General features: G+C 49.1%; 2 protein-coding genes across 2 annotated transcripts in view; both read right to left on the bottom strand.

Moving 5' to 3' along the window:
- The window catches only part of RNF126 (ring finger protein 126), a 767,042-nt gene that overhangs the window by 575,697 nt on the left and 177,799 nt on the right, over positions 1-13,546 (bottom strand). The window lies entirely within an intron of this gene.
- Positions 1-13,546, bottom strand: part of ABCA7 (ATP binding cassette subfamily A member 7) — a 77,308-nt gene that overhangs the window by 10,993 nt on the left and 52,769 nt on the right. Inside the window, exons 34-42 of the mRNA XM_083594277.1 lie at positions 13,308-13,382; positions 12,269-12,438; positions 10,396-10,573; positions 9,105-9,220; positions 8,299-8,443; positions 6,977-7,100; positions 5,378-5,507; positions 4,262-4,382; positions 1,226-1,288 (exon numbers count right to left, since the gene is read on the bottom strand). Of these exons, the coding sequence (XP_083450403.1) occupies positions 1,226-1,288; positions 4,262-4,382; positions 5,378-5,507; positions 6,977-7,100; positions 8,299-8,443; positions 9,105-9,220; positions 10,396-10,573; positions 12,269-12,438; positions 13,308-13,382 (1,122 nt within the window). The remainder of the gene's footprint in view (positions 1-1,225; positions 1,289-4,261; positions 4,383-5,377; positions 5,508-6,976; positions 7,101-8,298; positions 8,444-9,104; positions 9,221-10,395; positions 10,574-12,268; positions 12,439-13,307; positions 13,383-13,546) is intronic.

Raw genomic sequence — 13,546 nt, 5'->3', positions numbered from 1 at the left:
GCTCGGTGGGAGTTCCTGCTGGGCTCCCAAGGCTTGCGGAGAGCAGCCTCCAAACCCGACCTGGTTTGGAGGCTGGCGGTGGGGAAAGCAGCGCTTCTCCCCACCGCAAGCCCCACAAGCTGGGGGGACAGTGGGGAGGCGGAGCACCGCCTTCCCGCTGTTCCCCGACCTGGTCTTTGGGGCTGGCAGTGGGGGAAAGCAGCACTCCCCCCCCCGCCAGCCCCAAAGAGCAGGTCGAAAGGAACCCAAAGCCTCCAGAGCCCAGCAGGAACTCCCGCTGGGCTCCGGAGGCTTTGGGTGAACGCACCTTGAATGCACAGAACGCACCTTGACTTAGAGGGGGAGAACAAGAAAAAAAATCCCCCCCCCTGTTCTCCCCCTCCTATGGTCCGGTGCGTCCAATAGAGTGAAAAATACTGTAACTCCCCTTTCCAATTTGGCAAAAAGTCAAGAGACCACAGGTTCGCAGTGAGGTACGTTAGTGAGGTTACCAGACATCCCTGATTCCTGGAGACAGTCCCCGGATTTGCAAATCTGTCCCCGGACAAATTCCGTCCCCGGATTTCTTCCTGTTTATCTATTCTTGTTTTGCGTCGACATGCAATTTGTTCGTCTGTAGCTAATCCGTCCATATCATCAATCCATGTGCTCAACGGAATCTTTTTGCGGCTCTCCGCAAAAAGGTTTTTTGCTTCTAATATAGCACAGTAAAGGTAAAGGGTAGAGGGTAAAGGGACCCCTGACCATTAGGTCCAGTCGTGGCCGACTCTGGGGTTGCGGCGTTCATCTCACTTTATTGGCTGAGGGGTCTGGCGTACAGCTTCCGGGTCATGTGGCCAGCAGGACTAAGCCGCTTCTGGTGAACCAGAGCAGCGCACGGAAACGCCATTTTACCTTCCCGCCAGAGCGGTATCTATTTATCTACTTGCACTTGGCGTGCTTTCTAACTGCTAGGTTGGCAGGAGAGGGATCGAGCAACGGGAGCTCACTCCGTCATTGCGGGGATTCGAACCGCCGACCTTCTGATCGGCAAGTCCTAGGCTCTGTGGTTTAACCCACAGCGCCACCCACGTCCCTATAATATAGCACAGTACATCTATTTATTTATTTTTTGACCCCTTGAAATCTCCCACGTTTCCAGAATATAATTTAGAATTAAATTCAGTTCCCCTAAATACGCCTCTCCTCAAGAACACCCGATTCCTTCCCCCGCAAGGTCACTTACTTCCCCCGGAGGGATCCCCACGCACAGGCGATCCACCGCTGGCTTCTTGGTCCTCCGGTAGATCTGGGGGAAGAATTGCAGACTGGCAGTCACATGTGAATTCCTCTCCCCACCCACTAGGGAGCGCTGCCAGATTGACACATTTCCTGCGTGTGATGGCTTGGAACTCGGGTTTGGACTAGGAACCAGAGGGGACTTCCCGCACTGGATCCTTTGCCTCAGGCGGCATCTGAACCGAGTCTGGGGCCTGATTCTGAAGAGTCCCAGTCTGCACAGGTTCCCCTGCAACAAACACCAGCTGGGCCGAGTCAGGGGCCTGATCCTGCCCTGGCTCCAGATGTGGGGATTCCCTCGTTGCCTCCAGCTGAGCCATCCCTTACAGCTGCTCCACTACCGGTTGGGTCAGGGGAGGCTGAGGCAGCTCCTGGGTCTAGTAACCCACCGACGTCTCCCGAGCTGCAGAGACTGAGGTCTGAGAGGAGAGACCTGAGTACTCGCAGTAGGAGTCCTCGCCTTCAGGCGAGACAGGGAGGTGAGTCGCCGGGGGATCAGGACCGGCCGTTGCCCCGACAGAGATAAAAGGCTGTCGGACCCCGCCCCAGGTTGCGGGAGCAACATTGCTGTATGCTAGATCCTGCCTGAGATCCTGTACCTGTCCTTGCCTGGGGTCCTGCCTTGGCCCTGTCGCACTGACTCCGGATTCTGGACCGGACCTGGACCGCGTTTCACGGGTTACCCCCAGGCCCAGCACACTGCACATGGCAAAGGGGCATCTTCCTGTCCCACCCTCCAGACAGGGCCTTCTTGGTGGTAGCTCCCAATCTTTAGGGTTCCCCTCTCCAGAGAAGCTGCCTCCTCGTTGTTGCTCCTGCCAGCGACGGAATACTGCTTTCGGGGCCTTCGGGGAATGACTGTGACTTAAGGCAAGAGCTTTGGCCCCCCACATCCAGCGCCTACATTTCAATATAATTCTCTTTTAAATTTAAACATTCCTCTTCTCCCAGGCCTTGGGCTCACTAAATAATCCATGGCCTATTAAACTGCAGAAGGGAGGTTATTGGGTGTTGGGGTTTTTTTTTTGGTTTTTTTTGTGTGTTAATATTGTGATCCTTGGATGAAGGGCACAAAATAAATTCCATAAATAAGTACAGTAGTACCTCGGGTTAAGTACTTAATTCGTTCCGGAGGTCCGTACTTAACCTGAAACTGTTCTTAACCTGAAGCACCACTTTCGCTAATGGGGCCTCTTGCTGCCGCCGGAGCACGATTTCTGTTCTCATCCTGAAGCAAAGTCCTTAACCCGAGGTACTATTTCTGGGTTAGCGGAGCCTGTAACCTGAAGCGTATGTAACCTGAAGTGTATGTAACCCGAGGTACCACTGTATTATTATTATTATTATTATTATTATTATTATTATTAGAACAGGATGCCCAGCTAGCTTAACTTTAGCTAATAGGGCCTCCTGCTGCTGCCTCGCCGCTGGAGCACGATTTCTGTTCTCATCCTGAAGCAAAGTTCTAAACCCAAGGTAATATTTCTGGGTTAGCGGAGCCTGTAACCTGAAGCGTCTGTAACCTGAAGCGTATGTAACCCGAGGTACCACTGTAACACACAAATGCCTTAAATAATATTAACAATAACAAGAATAAATTGTTATACTAGCAATTGATTGCAAATTGCTGCAAAATGCGTGGAACCCAATTTAAAATTCAGAAAAAACAAGAAAAGGAGAAGAAGGGGAATTGGAAGACGCTTTCTTTTCCCTAGCAATACACGAATGCTTTAAATAATAATAATAATGAATTAATGAATAATAATGAATTAATGAATGTTAGAATGATGTTGGATAGAAATTAAGTGGTTTCTAGCTGTAATGCTTTAAGAATATGGAAGAAGGGTATAAATAGGTAAAAAAATAACTAAAATGGTGTTGGGTTGGAAATAAGTGGTATTAGCAACAAAGTTAATAAGAATATGCAAAAATAAATTGATAATGGATGAAAATATTGAGTTATAAAATGTTAAGTTATAGAGAGAAGATAAATGAAAGGGTAAGGATTTGCTGATTTGATTATTTAAATGGGAATACAAGAAGGGGAGGTGTGAGGAAGTCAAAGAAACAAGCAAATGAGTTTTAAGTTATGAAAAATAATTGTTTTTAATTTTTCTTATTTTTTTGTATGTTTACTTATTTTTTTATTATTTTATTATGTGTTTTTGTATATTTGTCTTTGTGAAATCTTAATAAATATTTCTTATAAATAAATAAATAAATAAATAATGCAAATAATAATATAGTCGTACCTTGGTTGTCAAACGCCTTGGTACTCGTCTGTTTAGGCTCCCGAATGCTGCAAACCCAGAAGTGAGCGTTCCGGTTTGCAAACGTTTTTGGGGAACCACAACGTCAGACGGGGCTTACAATCGGCTGCAGGAGCCAACCATTTTTGGAAGTTGGACAGATTCCATTGGGGAACCAAGGGACGACGGAAAAAGGTAAAGGGACCCCTGAGCGTTAGGTCTTGCCATGACCGACTCTGGGGTTGCGGCACTCATCTCGCTTTATTGGCCGAGGGAGCCGGTGTACAGCTTCCGGGTCATGTGGCCAGCATGACTAAGCCGCTTCTGGCAAACCAGAGCAGCGCACGGAAACGCCGTTTACCTTCCCGCCGGAGCGGTACCTATTTATCTACTTGCACTTGGACGTGCTTTGGAACTGCTAGGTTGGCAGGAGCTGAGACCGAGCAACGGGAGCTCACCCCGTCATTGCGGGGATTCGAACCGCCGACCTTCTGATCGGCAAGTCCTAGGCTTTGTGGTTTAACCCACAGCGCCACCCGAGTCCCTAGGGACGACGGTAGTAGCAATCAATTGCAAATGGCTGCAAAATGCGAGGGACTCAATTTAAAGTTCAGGGAAAACGAGAAGAGAAGGGGAACTGGCAGGAGCCTTCGCTAGCGAGACACGAATGCCTTAAACAAATCAATCGCCCGTTAAAACGTGCTGTGCGTTTGCCACCCCCCTGCCCCCCACACCTTCGTCAGCTGCTGCAGTACGAGGATGTCCGCGGCCGGTACCCCGCCGGTAACCCTCTTCCGTTCCTTGGCAACGTCCTCATCCTCTTCTCCCAGCGGCGACTCCTTGACCGGGGAGGGCCTGGAAGGGGAAGGCAACGTAAAGACCCCTCCATCGGCTCTGCCGCGGCCTGCCGGCCCCACCAGTCCTCCTTTTAAAAGGTAAAGGGACCCCTGACCATTAGGTCCAGTCGTGACCAACTCTGGGGTTGCGGCGCTCATCTCGCTTTACTGGCCGAGGGAGCAGACGTACAGCTTCCGGGTCATGTGGCCAGCAGGACGAAGCTGCTTCTGGCGAACCAGAGCAGCGCACGGAAACGCCGTCTACCTTCCCGCCGGAGCGGTACCTATTTATCTACTTGCACTTTGACGTGCTTTCGAACTGCTAGGTTGGCAGGAGCAGGGACCGAGCAACGGGAGCTCACCCCGTCGCAGGCATTCAAACCGCCGACCTTCCGATCGGCAAGTCCTAGGCTCTGTGGTTTAACCCACAGCGCCACACGCGTCCCAGTCCTCCTTTTACCCCTCTCGAAAAAGTGTCCCCTGATGGGCAGGGGCGTCTTGCCCATAGAGGCAAGACGCGTGGGGCGCCAGGGCGCCAGGGCAGAGGCAGAGGTTTAAATCAATTTGATTTAAATCAAATACACCCTGCTTCCAATGCGGGAAACTACTGCCCGACGCAGGGCTCGAACACGGAACCCTAACATTAAGGGCTCCGCACTCTGCGGAAGCCAGAGATCTTCAGGATGGAGATGGCCAGGAATGGACTCGAGATTTTCCCGCGTGATGGCTGTGCCACCGAGTGGCGGCCATTCTCTAAAAAAATCTGGATTCTAGTCCCCATGATTCTGCACAAAGAGCTGGTTCAAACAGGGTGCATTTTCAAACAGCGGCTGCCCCCCAAACCTAAAATTAAAGTTAAGATTCTAGTCCTCATTGACGTCAATAAATTGCTGTAACGGGAGCGTGCAAAGCTGACTTATCCGGAGACGGTTTGGTGCATTAAAGGCCACGCTGGCCTGCCTTTCTGCATGCGAGGTCATTGGCTCTAACCACTGAGACACACAGCCCCCTCACCGGAAAGAGAAGAAGAATTTGTACTGCACCAGGAGAGTGAAGGCAAAGAAAACGGCTCCTTCCACAGCCATGGCGAAGATGTTCTTGCCTGCTAAGTCCCAATTTAGAGGAGAAACGAATTTTCGGTCACCTACACAGGGGAAGAGATGTAAACATGAACAGAGAGCAGCCCCTGCTGGCGAGAGAAAAATGGAGAGGCAGGCTAAATCGGCTTTGGGTTTTCTTCAGTTGTAAAGGGATAGCTGCCTGTTTGTGCAGCAGATTCATAAAAACAAATTATTATTATTATTAGTAGTAGTAGTAATTACTGATACCTGGCTGGTAGCCAGATTCTGCGCCCAGATTTGTAGGCACAGATCATCATCTAGAATAAAATAGCTTGCTAGGGAAATGCTGAAGTCGCCCTTTGGGGTGCCTCAGGGTCAATTTTTATGGGCGCCCAAATCTCAGTTGTACAGGTGTATGTATATATCTCAATTTTAACTCATGAGCTATTGCTGCAATCTGCTCTGATGGTATATTTTATCTTTATGAACGCATACTGTGTTATGCATACTGTGAACGCATACTGTGTTATGCGAGCTGGTCTTTGACCGTAATCAATTATCGATCTATTACTTATACACGACCCATCTGGCGGGGTTTCCCCAGCCGCTCTAGGGGGCTCCCAACAGAATATTAAAAACACGATAAAACGACAAACATTAGAAACTTCCCTAAACAGGGCTGCCTTCAGATGTCTTCTAAAAGTCAGGTAGTTGTTTATTTCCTTGACATCTGATGGGAGGACGTTCTACAAGGCGGGTGCCACCACCAAGAGGGCCCTCTGTCTGGTTCCCTGTAACCTCACTTCTCGCAGGGAGGGAACCGCCAGAAAGCCCTCGGAGCTGGACCTCAGTGTCCGGTGTGGAGACGTTCCCTCGGGGATACTGGGCCTTTGAGGCCGTTTAGGGCTTTCAAGGTCAGCACCAACACTTTGAATTGTGCTCGGAAACGTCCTGGGAGCCAATGTAGGTCTTTCAGGACCGGTGTTATATGGTCTCGGCGGCCGCTCCCAGTCCCCAGTCTGGCTGCCGCATTCTGGATTAATTGCAGTTTCCGGGTCACCTTCAAAGGTAGCCCCACAGAGAGTGCATGGCAGTAGTCCAAGCGAGAGATAACCAGAGCATGCACCACTCTGGCCAGACAGTCTGCGGGCAGGGAGGGTCTCATCCTGCGTACCAGATGGAGCTGCCCTGGACACAGAATTGACCTGCGCTTCCATGGACGGCTGTGAGCCCAAAATGACCCCCAGGCTGCGCACCTGGTCCTTCGGGGGCACAGTGACCCCATTCAGGACCAGGGAGTCCCCCACACCCGCCCGCCCCCTGTCCCCCAAAAACAGTCCTTCTGTCTTGTCAGGATTCAACCTCAATCTGTTATCCGCCATCCAACTTGTTTTTGCTACTGCCCTGCTTCCAGGTCGGCGGCGAGGGAAGCGATTGAAAGGGAAATACTTTCTGATCGTGGAATAATAGAATTAAAGAACTGTACTGGTGAAGGGACCCCGAGGCACAACCGCTGCCTCGCTTTGTTTGGCAGCCGCCAAGCGCCACTCACCGAAGCGCTCAAAGGCGTCCGCCATCGCCTGGTTCTTCACCATATCGATCAAACCACGGCCAAGACAGAAGTGTGGAAAGATGAGGAAGACTTTTTTAAGGATGACGTTGATGTCGTTCAATTTCTGCTCAGGAGAGGGGAGCAAACACACGCACACATATTTATTTACTTTTTAAAAAATTTCCCATGGATAACCAGGCTTCTCCTTCACAGGAGTTCCAAGTTGGCGTCCCCACTACAGCGTAACAACCGTTTCCTACATTATTATTATTAGTAGTAGTAGTAGTAGTAGCACTATTACTATTACTTTATTTTTTTCCAAAAAAAAAATATTAAATTTTCCACAATTTTAACAAAAATAACATAAAAACACACACAAGAAAACACATCGCAATACTAAAAAGAAACAAAAAATATAAGCACATATTACTTGTAAAACCCAATTTAACTTTCATTGCTATCCGACTTCCTATTATTACTTTATTTATTGAATTTATATATCGCCCAATACCCAGAGATCATCATCATCATCACTATTATTAGTTTATTTATTGAATTTATATATCGCCCAATACCCAAAGGTCTAACATTTCCAAATTCTGCATCCCAATGTTTTGCAGGCCTCAAGTTTCCAGTCCTCCTGAAGGTGGCTGCTCTTTTTAAAAAATAATAATAATATTGGTGTTTGTTTAAGCTTCAAGGTATGCACACAAACTGCGCCTTACATAAATAAATGACGTTCCTTCAGGTATACAGGACCGAGGCCATTTAGGGCTTTCAAGGTCAGCACCAACACTTTGAATTGTGCTCGGAAACGTCCTGGGAGCCAATGTAGGTCTTTTAAGACCGGTGTTATGTGGTCTCGGCGGCCACTTCCAGTCCCCAGTCTGGCTGCTGCATTCTGGATTAGTTGTAGTTTCCGGGTCACCTTCAAAGGTAGCCCCACGTAGAGCGCATGGCAGTAGTCCAAGCGGGAGATAACCAGAGCATGCACCACTCTGGCCAGACAGTCTGCGGGCAGGGAGGGTCTCATCCTGCGTACCAGATGGAGCTGCCCTGAACACAGAATTGACCTGTGCCTCCATGGACAGCTGTGAGTCCAGAATGACCCCCAGGCTGCGCACCTGGTCCTTCAGGGGCACAGTTACCCCATTCAGGACCAGGGAGTCCTCCACACCCGCCCACCCCGTCCCCCAAAAACAGTCCTTCTGTCTTGTCAGGATTCAACCTCAATCCGTTAGCCGCCATCCATCCTCCAACCGCCTCCAGACGCTCACACAGGACCTTTACCCCGCAAGGACCCAGTCGTCCCCGTAGCCTACCTTGTCGGTGAAGAGCTCGAGAACAAAGGTAGCCACACTCCCATTGATGCCAATAAAGAGATTGACGCTTGTAAGGACCACATAGGCAGTGCTTGGGACGCTGAAGAGGAACGAAGCTGGGTACATCAGAGGGGTGATGGACCAGCTGGAAACGGGCAAAGAGAGGAGGAGGAAATGAAAAAGAACCATTGAATATTTGAAGAATATCCTAAATACAGGATTACCTTGTTTCTCAAACGCCTTGGTACTCAAACAACTCAAATGCATCCATTCTTAATGAAGAATGGAGGCTTTTGAATTGTGGTGCTGGATGAGAGTCCCATGGACTGCAAGAAGATCCAACCTCTCCATTCTGAAGGAAATCAGCCCTGAGTGCTCACTGGAAGGACAGATCCTGAAGCTGAGGCTCCAAGACTTTGGCCACCTCAGGAGAAGAGAAGACTCCCTGGAAAAGACCCTGATGTTGGGAAAGATGGAGGGCACAAGGAGAAGGGGACGACGGAGGACGAGATGGTGGGACAGTGTTCTCGAAGCTACCAGCATGAGTTTGACTAAACTGGGGGAGGCAGTGGAAGACGGGAGTGCCTGGCATGCTCTGGTCCAGGGGGTCACGAAGAGGCGGACACGACTAAACGACTAAACAACAACAACATCTCCCAAGACAGACGGACGTGAACAAACATGGCCAGAGAACCGTACTGCCAAATCTGGAGAAACTCAAACCCAGCTGTGTTTCGTTCTGCGTATTCTTTTGGGAAGCGTGAACTGAATCAAATCTCTTTCCCCTACGCCCCTAGCTGCCTTACCCGTAGAGGAGGAGCAGGAGGATCAGAGCTGGCAGGTTGTCCAAGGAGACGTACGATTTTTGCTGGAAACAGAGGAAAATCAGCACCACCAGGAGAGCCGGAACGAGGTAGTTGCACTGGAAGAAGAAGGAGAAGACGCAAAGGTGAGTTTGGCAAGATGTTGACAAGGATTCTTGACGTAGATTCTGAATATCTCCCCCTGGATTTTGGAACTCTGAACTGGTTTCCAATCTAACAGCAGACCCAGCTGGCTTGGGGACATTGGTTTCAGCGGGTCTACTCTGAGCAGGGCTTGACTGACTGCAACACAAAAAACAGCGACCATTTGTTGTGGACAAAGGAAAGCTGGACATATAAAGGGCCCCATGACCTTCAGGAGCTTAGGGCCGCATCAAACCTAAATCTGGCCCTGGCATGTTCACAGCGTCGGCCTCACTCCGCTGTGGCGCTTCCACTTCCAGGGCCCTCCTGATCACATGCGTGCCCACCCCCCAATTTTATTTTATTTTTAAACCAGATGTTTCCTTTAAAATGTAAAAATCCGCCCCGATGGGCCTGTTGGCCCTCCAAAATAAAAATAAATAAATAATAATAATAATAGTAATTTATTACGGTCATACCTCAGGTTGCAGATGCTTCGGGTTGCGTGATTTCGGGTTGCACACCACACTGAACCCGGAAGTACCAGAACGGGTTACTTCCGGGTTTCGGCGCTTGTGCATAAGCGCTAAATCGCGCTTTGCGCATGCGCAGAAGCACCGAATTGCAACCTGCAGATGCGGCAATGCAGGTTGTGGACATGCCTCCCGCACGGATCACGTCCGCAACCCGAGCGTCCACTGTATTTATATCCCGCCCACCTGGCTGGGTTTCCCCAGCCGCTCTGGGCAGCTTCCAACAAAATATTAAAATACAATTGTCTATTAAACATTAAAGGTAAAGGGACCCCTGACCATTAGGTCCTGTTGTGGCCGACTCTGGGGTTGCGGTGCTCATCTCGCTTTACTGGCCGAGGGAGCCGGCGTATCCTAACGTGCAGGATACCACATTATTATCTACTTGCACTTTGTTCTTTCGAACTGCTAGGTTGGCAGGAGCAGGGACCGAGCAACGGGAGCTCACCCTGTTGTGGGGATTCGAACCGCCGACCTTCTGATCGGCAAGTCTAAGGCTCTGTGGTTTAACCCACAGCGCCACCCGCATCCCTATTAAACATTAAAAGCTTCCCAAAACGAAAGAGAACGTGTCCTGGTTTTCCAGGAGGTATGGCAACCCTTGCCCCCCCCCTCACCATATCCCAGGTGAAGTTGCCCAGCCAGTAGACACCGGGCTTCATCCCGCTGACGATCTGGAGGTGTTTGGCTTTGCTGACGCGCTCCTCGATGAGGAAGAGGACGAAGCTGGCTGGGACGAAGGACATGGCGAACATCACACAGATGGAGACCAGCACATCCACCGACGTGGCCATCCTGCCAGGAAAGAGAACCGGAGGAAAACTGTAGAGTCGGGGAAGAGGGACCTCATCCCATCTACTCTGACCCTCCGTGACGAAGGAGGGAGAGAAGGAAACAGGGACCAAGTGAGCTCATATCTTTAAAAAATAAATACCGTATTTTTTTGCTCTATAAGACTCACTTTCCCCCTCCTAAAAAGTAAGGGGAAATGTGTGTGCGTCTTATGGAACAAATGCAGGCTGCGCAGCTATCCCAGAAGCCAGAACAGCAAGAGGGATTGCTGCTTTCGCTGCGCAGCGATCCCTCTTGCTGTTCTGGCTTCTGAGATTCAGAATATTTTTTTTCTTGTTTTCCTCCTCCAAAAGCTAGGTGCGTCTTGTGGTCTGGTGCGTCTTACAGAGCGAAAAATACGGTAATCTTATTTATTTTCCATGCACACAAAAAACAAATTTTAACACAGACGGTAAGTTACTTTATCTATCCAACCCTTTCGTGATTTCCCTATTTACCCTTGAATGCTGCGTATTTCGCGCCAATGCTATTGGATAAATCTGTCGTTTTAATCTATTTGTTTTAATAATTCACTCTGTGTTGCTCATCTTTCAAGCCCTGCTGGAGTTCATAGCAGTTCTTTGAATACCCAGTAAAAAGTGTCCAGTCCTCAGTGAATTTTTCTGTCTCTGATCTTTGCTGTTAATAAGCCCCAGCAAAGGAAGAATGCATACAAAAACTTGCAGAATGTGCAGAAATGGCAAAACCTAGAGATTGGAAGGCCTGGGGGGGGAGACACCTGCAAAAAATGGGGGAATCATGTCCCCCCTGGTTTTTTCCAAAGCTGTTTTTTTCAGGAACAATGGGGGAGGGAGTGTGTGGAATATTCAAACTATATCAAACTGGTTTTTTTTTTCAATTTCTCCAAGAAAAAACGGCTTTTCCAATTTCCCCGGTTTTTTCCCAGGCCTTCCCCTCTCTAGCGAAACATTACTGGAAGAATAAGAAATCAAGATAAAACTTTTTTATATATAAAAGAACGGAAACGGTTTATTGACTATTTACAGACAAATTGTAAACAGATAAAAACCCTGGCAGGATTATCGTAGTAACTTGCAGTGACATAAGAGAATATATAGAAGTGTACATATGGTTAATTTGAATTTGAATGTTATTATTTACATAAGAGTATATATTTAAAGAAGATTAAAAAATGAGTAAGTTAAGTTGGATACGCAGACGATATTAAAAATAAATTTAAGGGACCGCAGAAAGAGGGGGAAGGAAGTTTTAAAATGTCCAAATGACTGTAAAATCAATGAAATGTAGATTATCTGAAAAGCGTAAGTAAAAATGTATTTAATTTTTTTTTACTGCTAATAAGCTCATAGCATTTGGCCATAGCCGGCGTTTAGATTGGAAGCTGGGTGGGGCAGAGACCACTCCCTGCTTCTTCATGTAAATGGTGCTGGCTAGATGCCTTTGGAAAGTCCACAAGGACAGCAGGAACTTGACCAAAACCCTCCCCGTCTGTGTGATCCCCAGGAACCAACCAATTCAGAGGCAAAACTCAACCCAATTCCCGGTTTCCACGAACGGGATCCCATCCCCCAACTCCGAGAACAATGGGAGCACCCGCCGAGCTTCCGTGATGTCACAGCAGCGCAGCCAATCACGGCGCCCAGAGACCTCCCCAACGCTTCGGCACCATCTACTCACAGGGCCGCCTCCGAGAGCTGCTCTTTGGTCAAGTTGAGCGGGTGGTTGATGGCTGTGATGCCGTAACGCGAAGGGTCAGCCCCGGCAGGTAGGCTCGCGCGCAGGAGACCGTTGTTCGCCACGTTGACAAAAGACACCATGGCATGCCAACCCTTGTTGTTGAACCACACCTGTGGGCAGGATAAGGTAAAGGTAAAGGGACCCCTGACCATTAGGTCCAGTCGTGACCAACTCTGGGTTGCGGCGCTCATCTCGCTTTACTGGCCGAGGGAGCCGGCGTACAGCTTCCGGGTCATGTGGCCAGCAGGACTAAGCCGCTTCTGGCGAACCAGAGCAGCACACGGAAACGCCATTTACCTTCCCGCCGGAGCGGTACCTATTTATCTACTTGCACTGGTGTGCTTTCAAACTGCTAGGTTGGCAGGAGCAGGGACAGAGCAACGGGAGCTCACCCTGTCATTGCGGGGATTCAAACCGCCGACCTTCTGATCGGCAAGTCCTAGGCTCTGTGGTTTAACCCACAGCACCACCCAACGTGCAGGATACCACATTATTATTATTTGTTAGTGTTTAACACCGTGTTTCTCCAACATCAACATCCCTGGAGTGGCCATGTTGTTTGGGTGCCTGATCATCGTCTTCCAAAGCAACTCCTCTATTCCGAACTTAAAAATGGAAAGCGTAATGCTGGTGGTCAACAAAAGAGGCTCAAAGACTCTCTCAAGGCAAATCTTTAAAATATAGTGTAAACACCGACAACTGGAGAACAGCCTTGACGAAAGGCGTCCTGGGCTTTGAAGACACTCGAACTCAGGACGCAAGGGAGAAACGTGCTAAGAGGAAGGCACGCTTGGCAAACCCTCACCGGGATCGACTCCCGCCCGGAAGCCTATGTCCCCACCGTGGAAGGACATGTGGATCCAGAATTGGCCTCCACAGTCGCTTACGGACTCACTGTGAAAACCGTGTTTATGGAAGACAATCTTACTCGGCTACAAGGGATCGCCAAAGAAGAAGAACAAAATATGCAGAAGCACACCTTCACATTCTGACGCGTTCTCAGCCCCTCAACGAAGCCACTGAGGTTACTCAGAAGTCTGTCGAGAGGACCCCCCTGTGACGGAAGGGGGAAAAAGATCACCATAGGGCTTAAATAGATCACCATAACAACTTTCGCTATTCATTCGTTCAATGCAACACCCCCAAATCAGCTCCTAAACATCAAACAATAACGAAGGAAGAAGCCACCGATGGAGAAGACTGGCAAAACAAAATAAT

Source organism: Podarcis filfolensis (genome assembly GCF_964270895.1).
Source record: "Podarcis filfolensis genome assembly, chromosome: 18".
NCBI lineage: Eukaryota > Metazoa > Chordata > Lepidosauria > Squamata > Lacertidae > Podarcis > Podarcis filfolensis.
The sequence above is the reverse complement of the archived record's forward strand: the minus strand, read 5'-3'. Positions and strand labels throughout refer to the sequence as shown.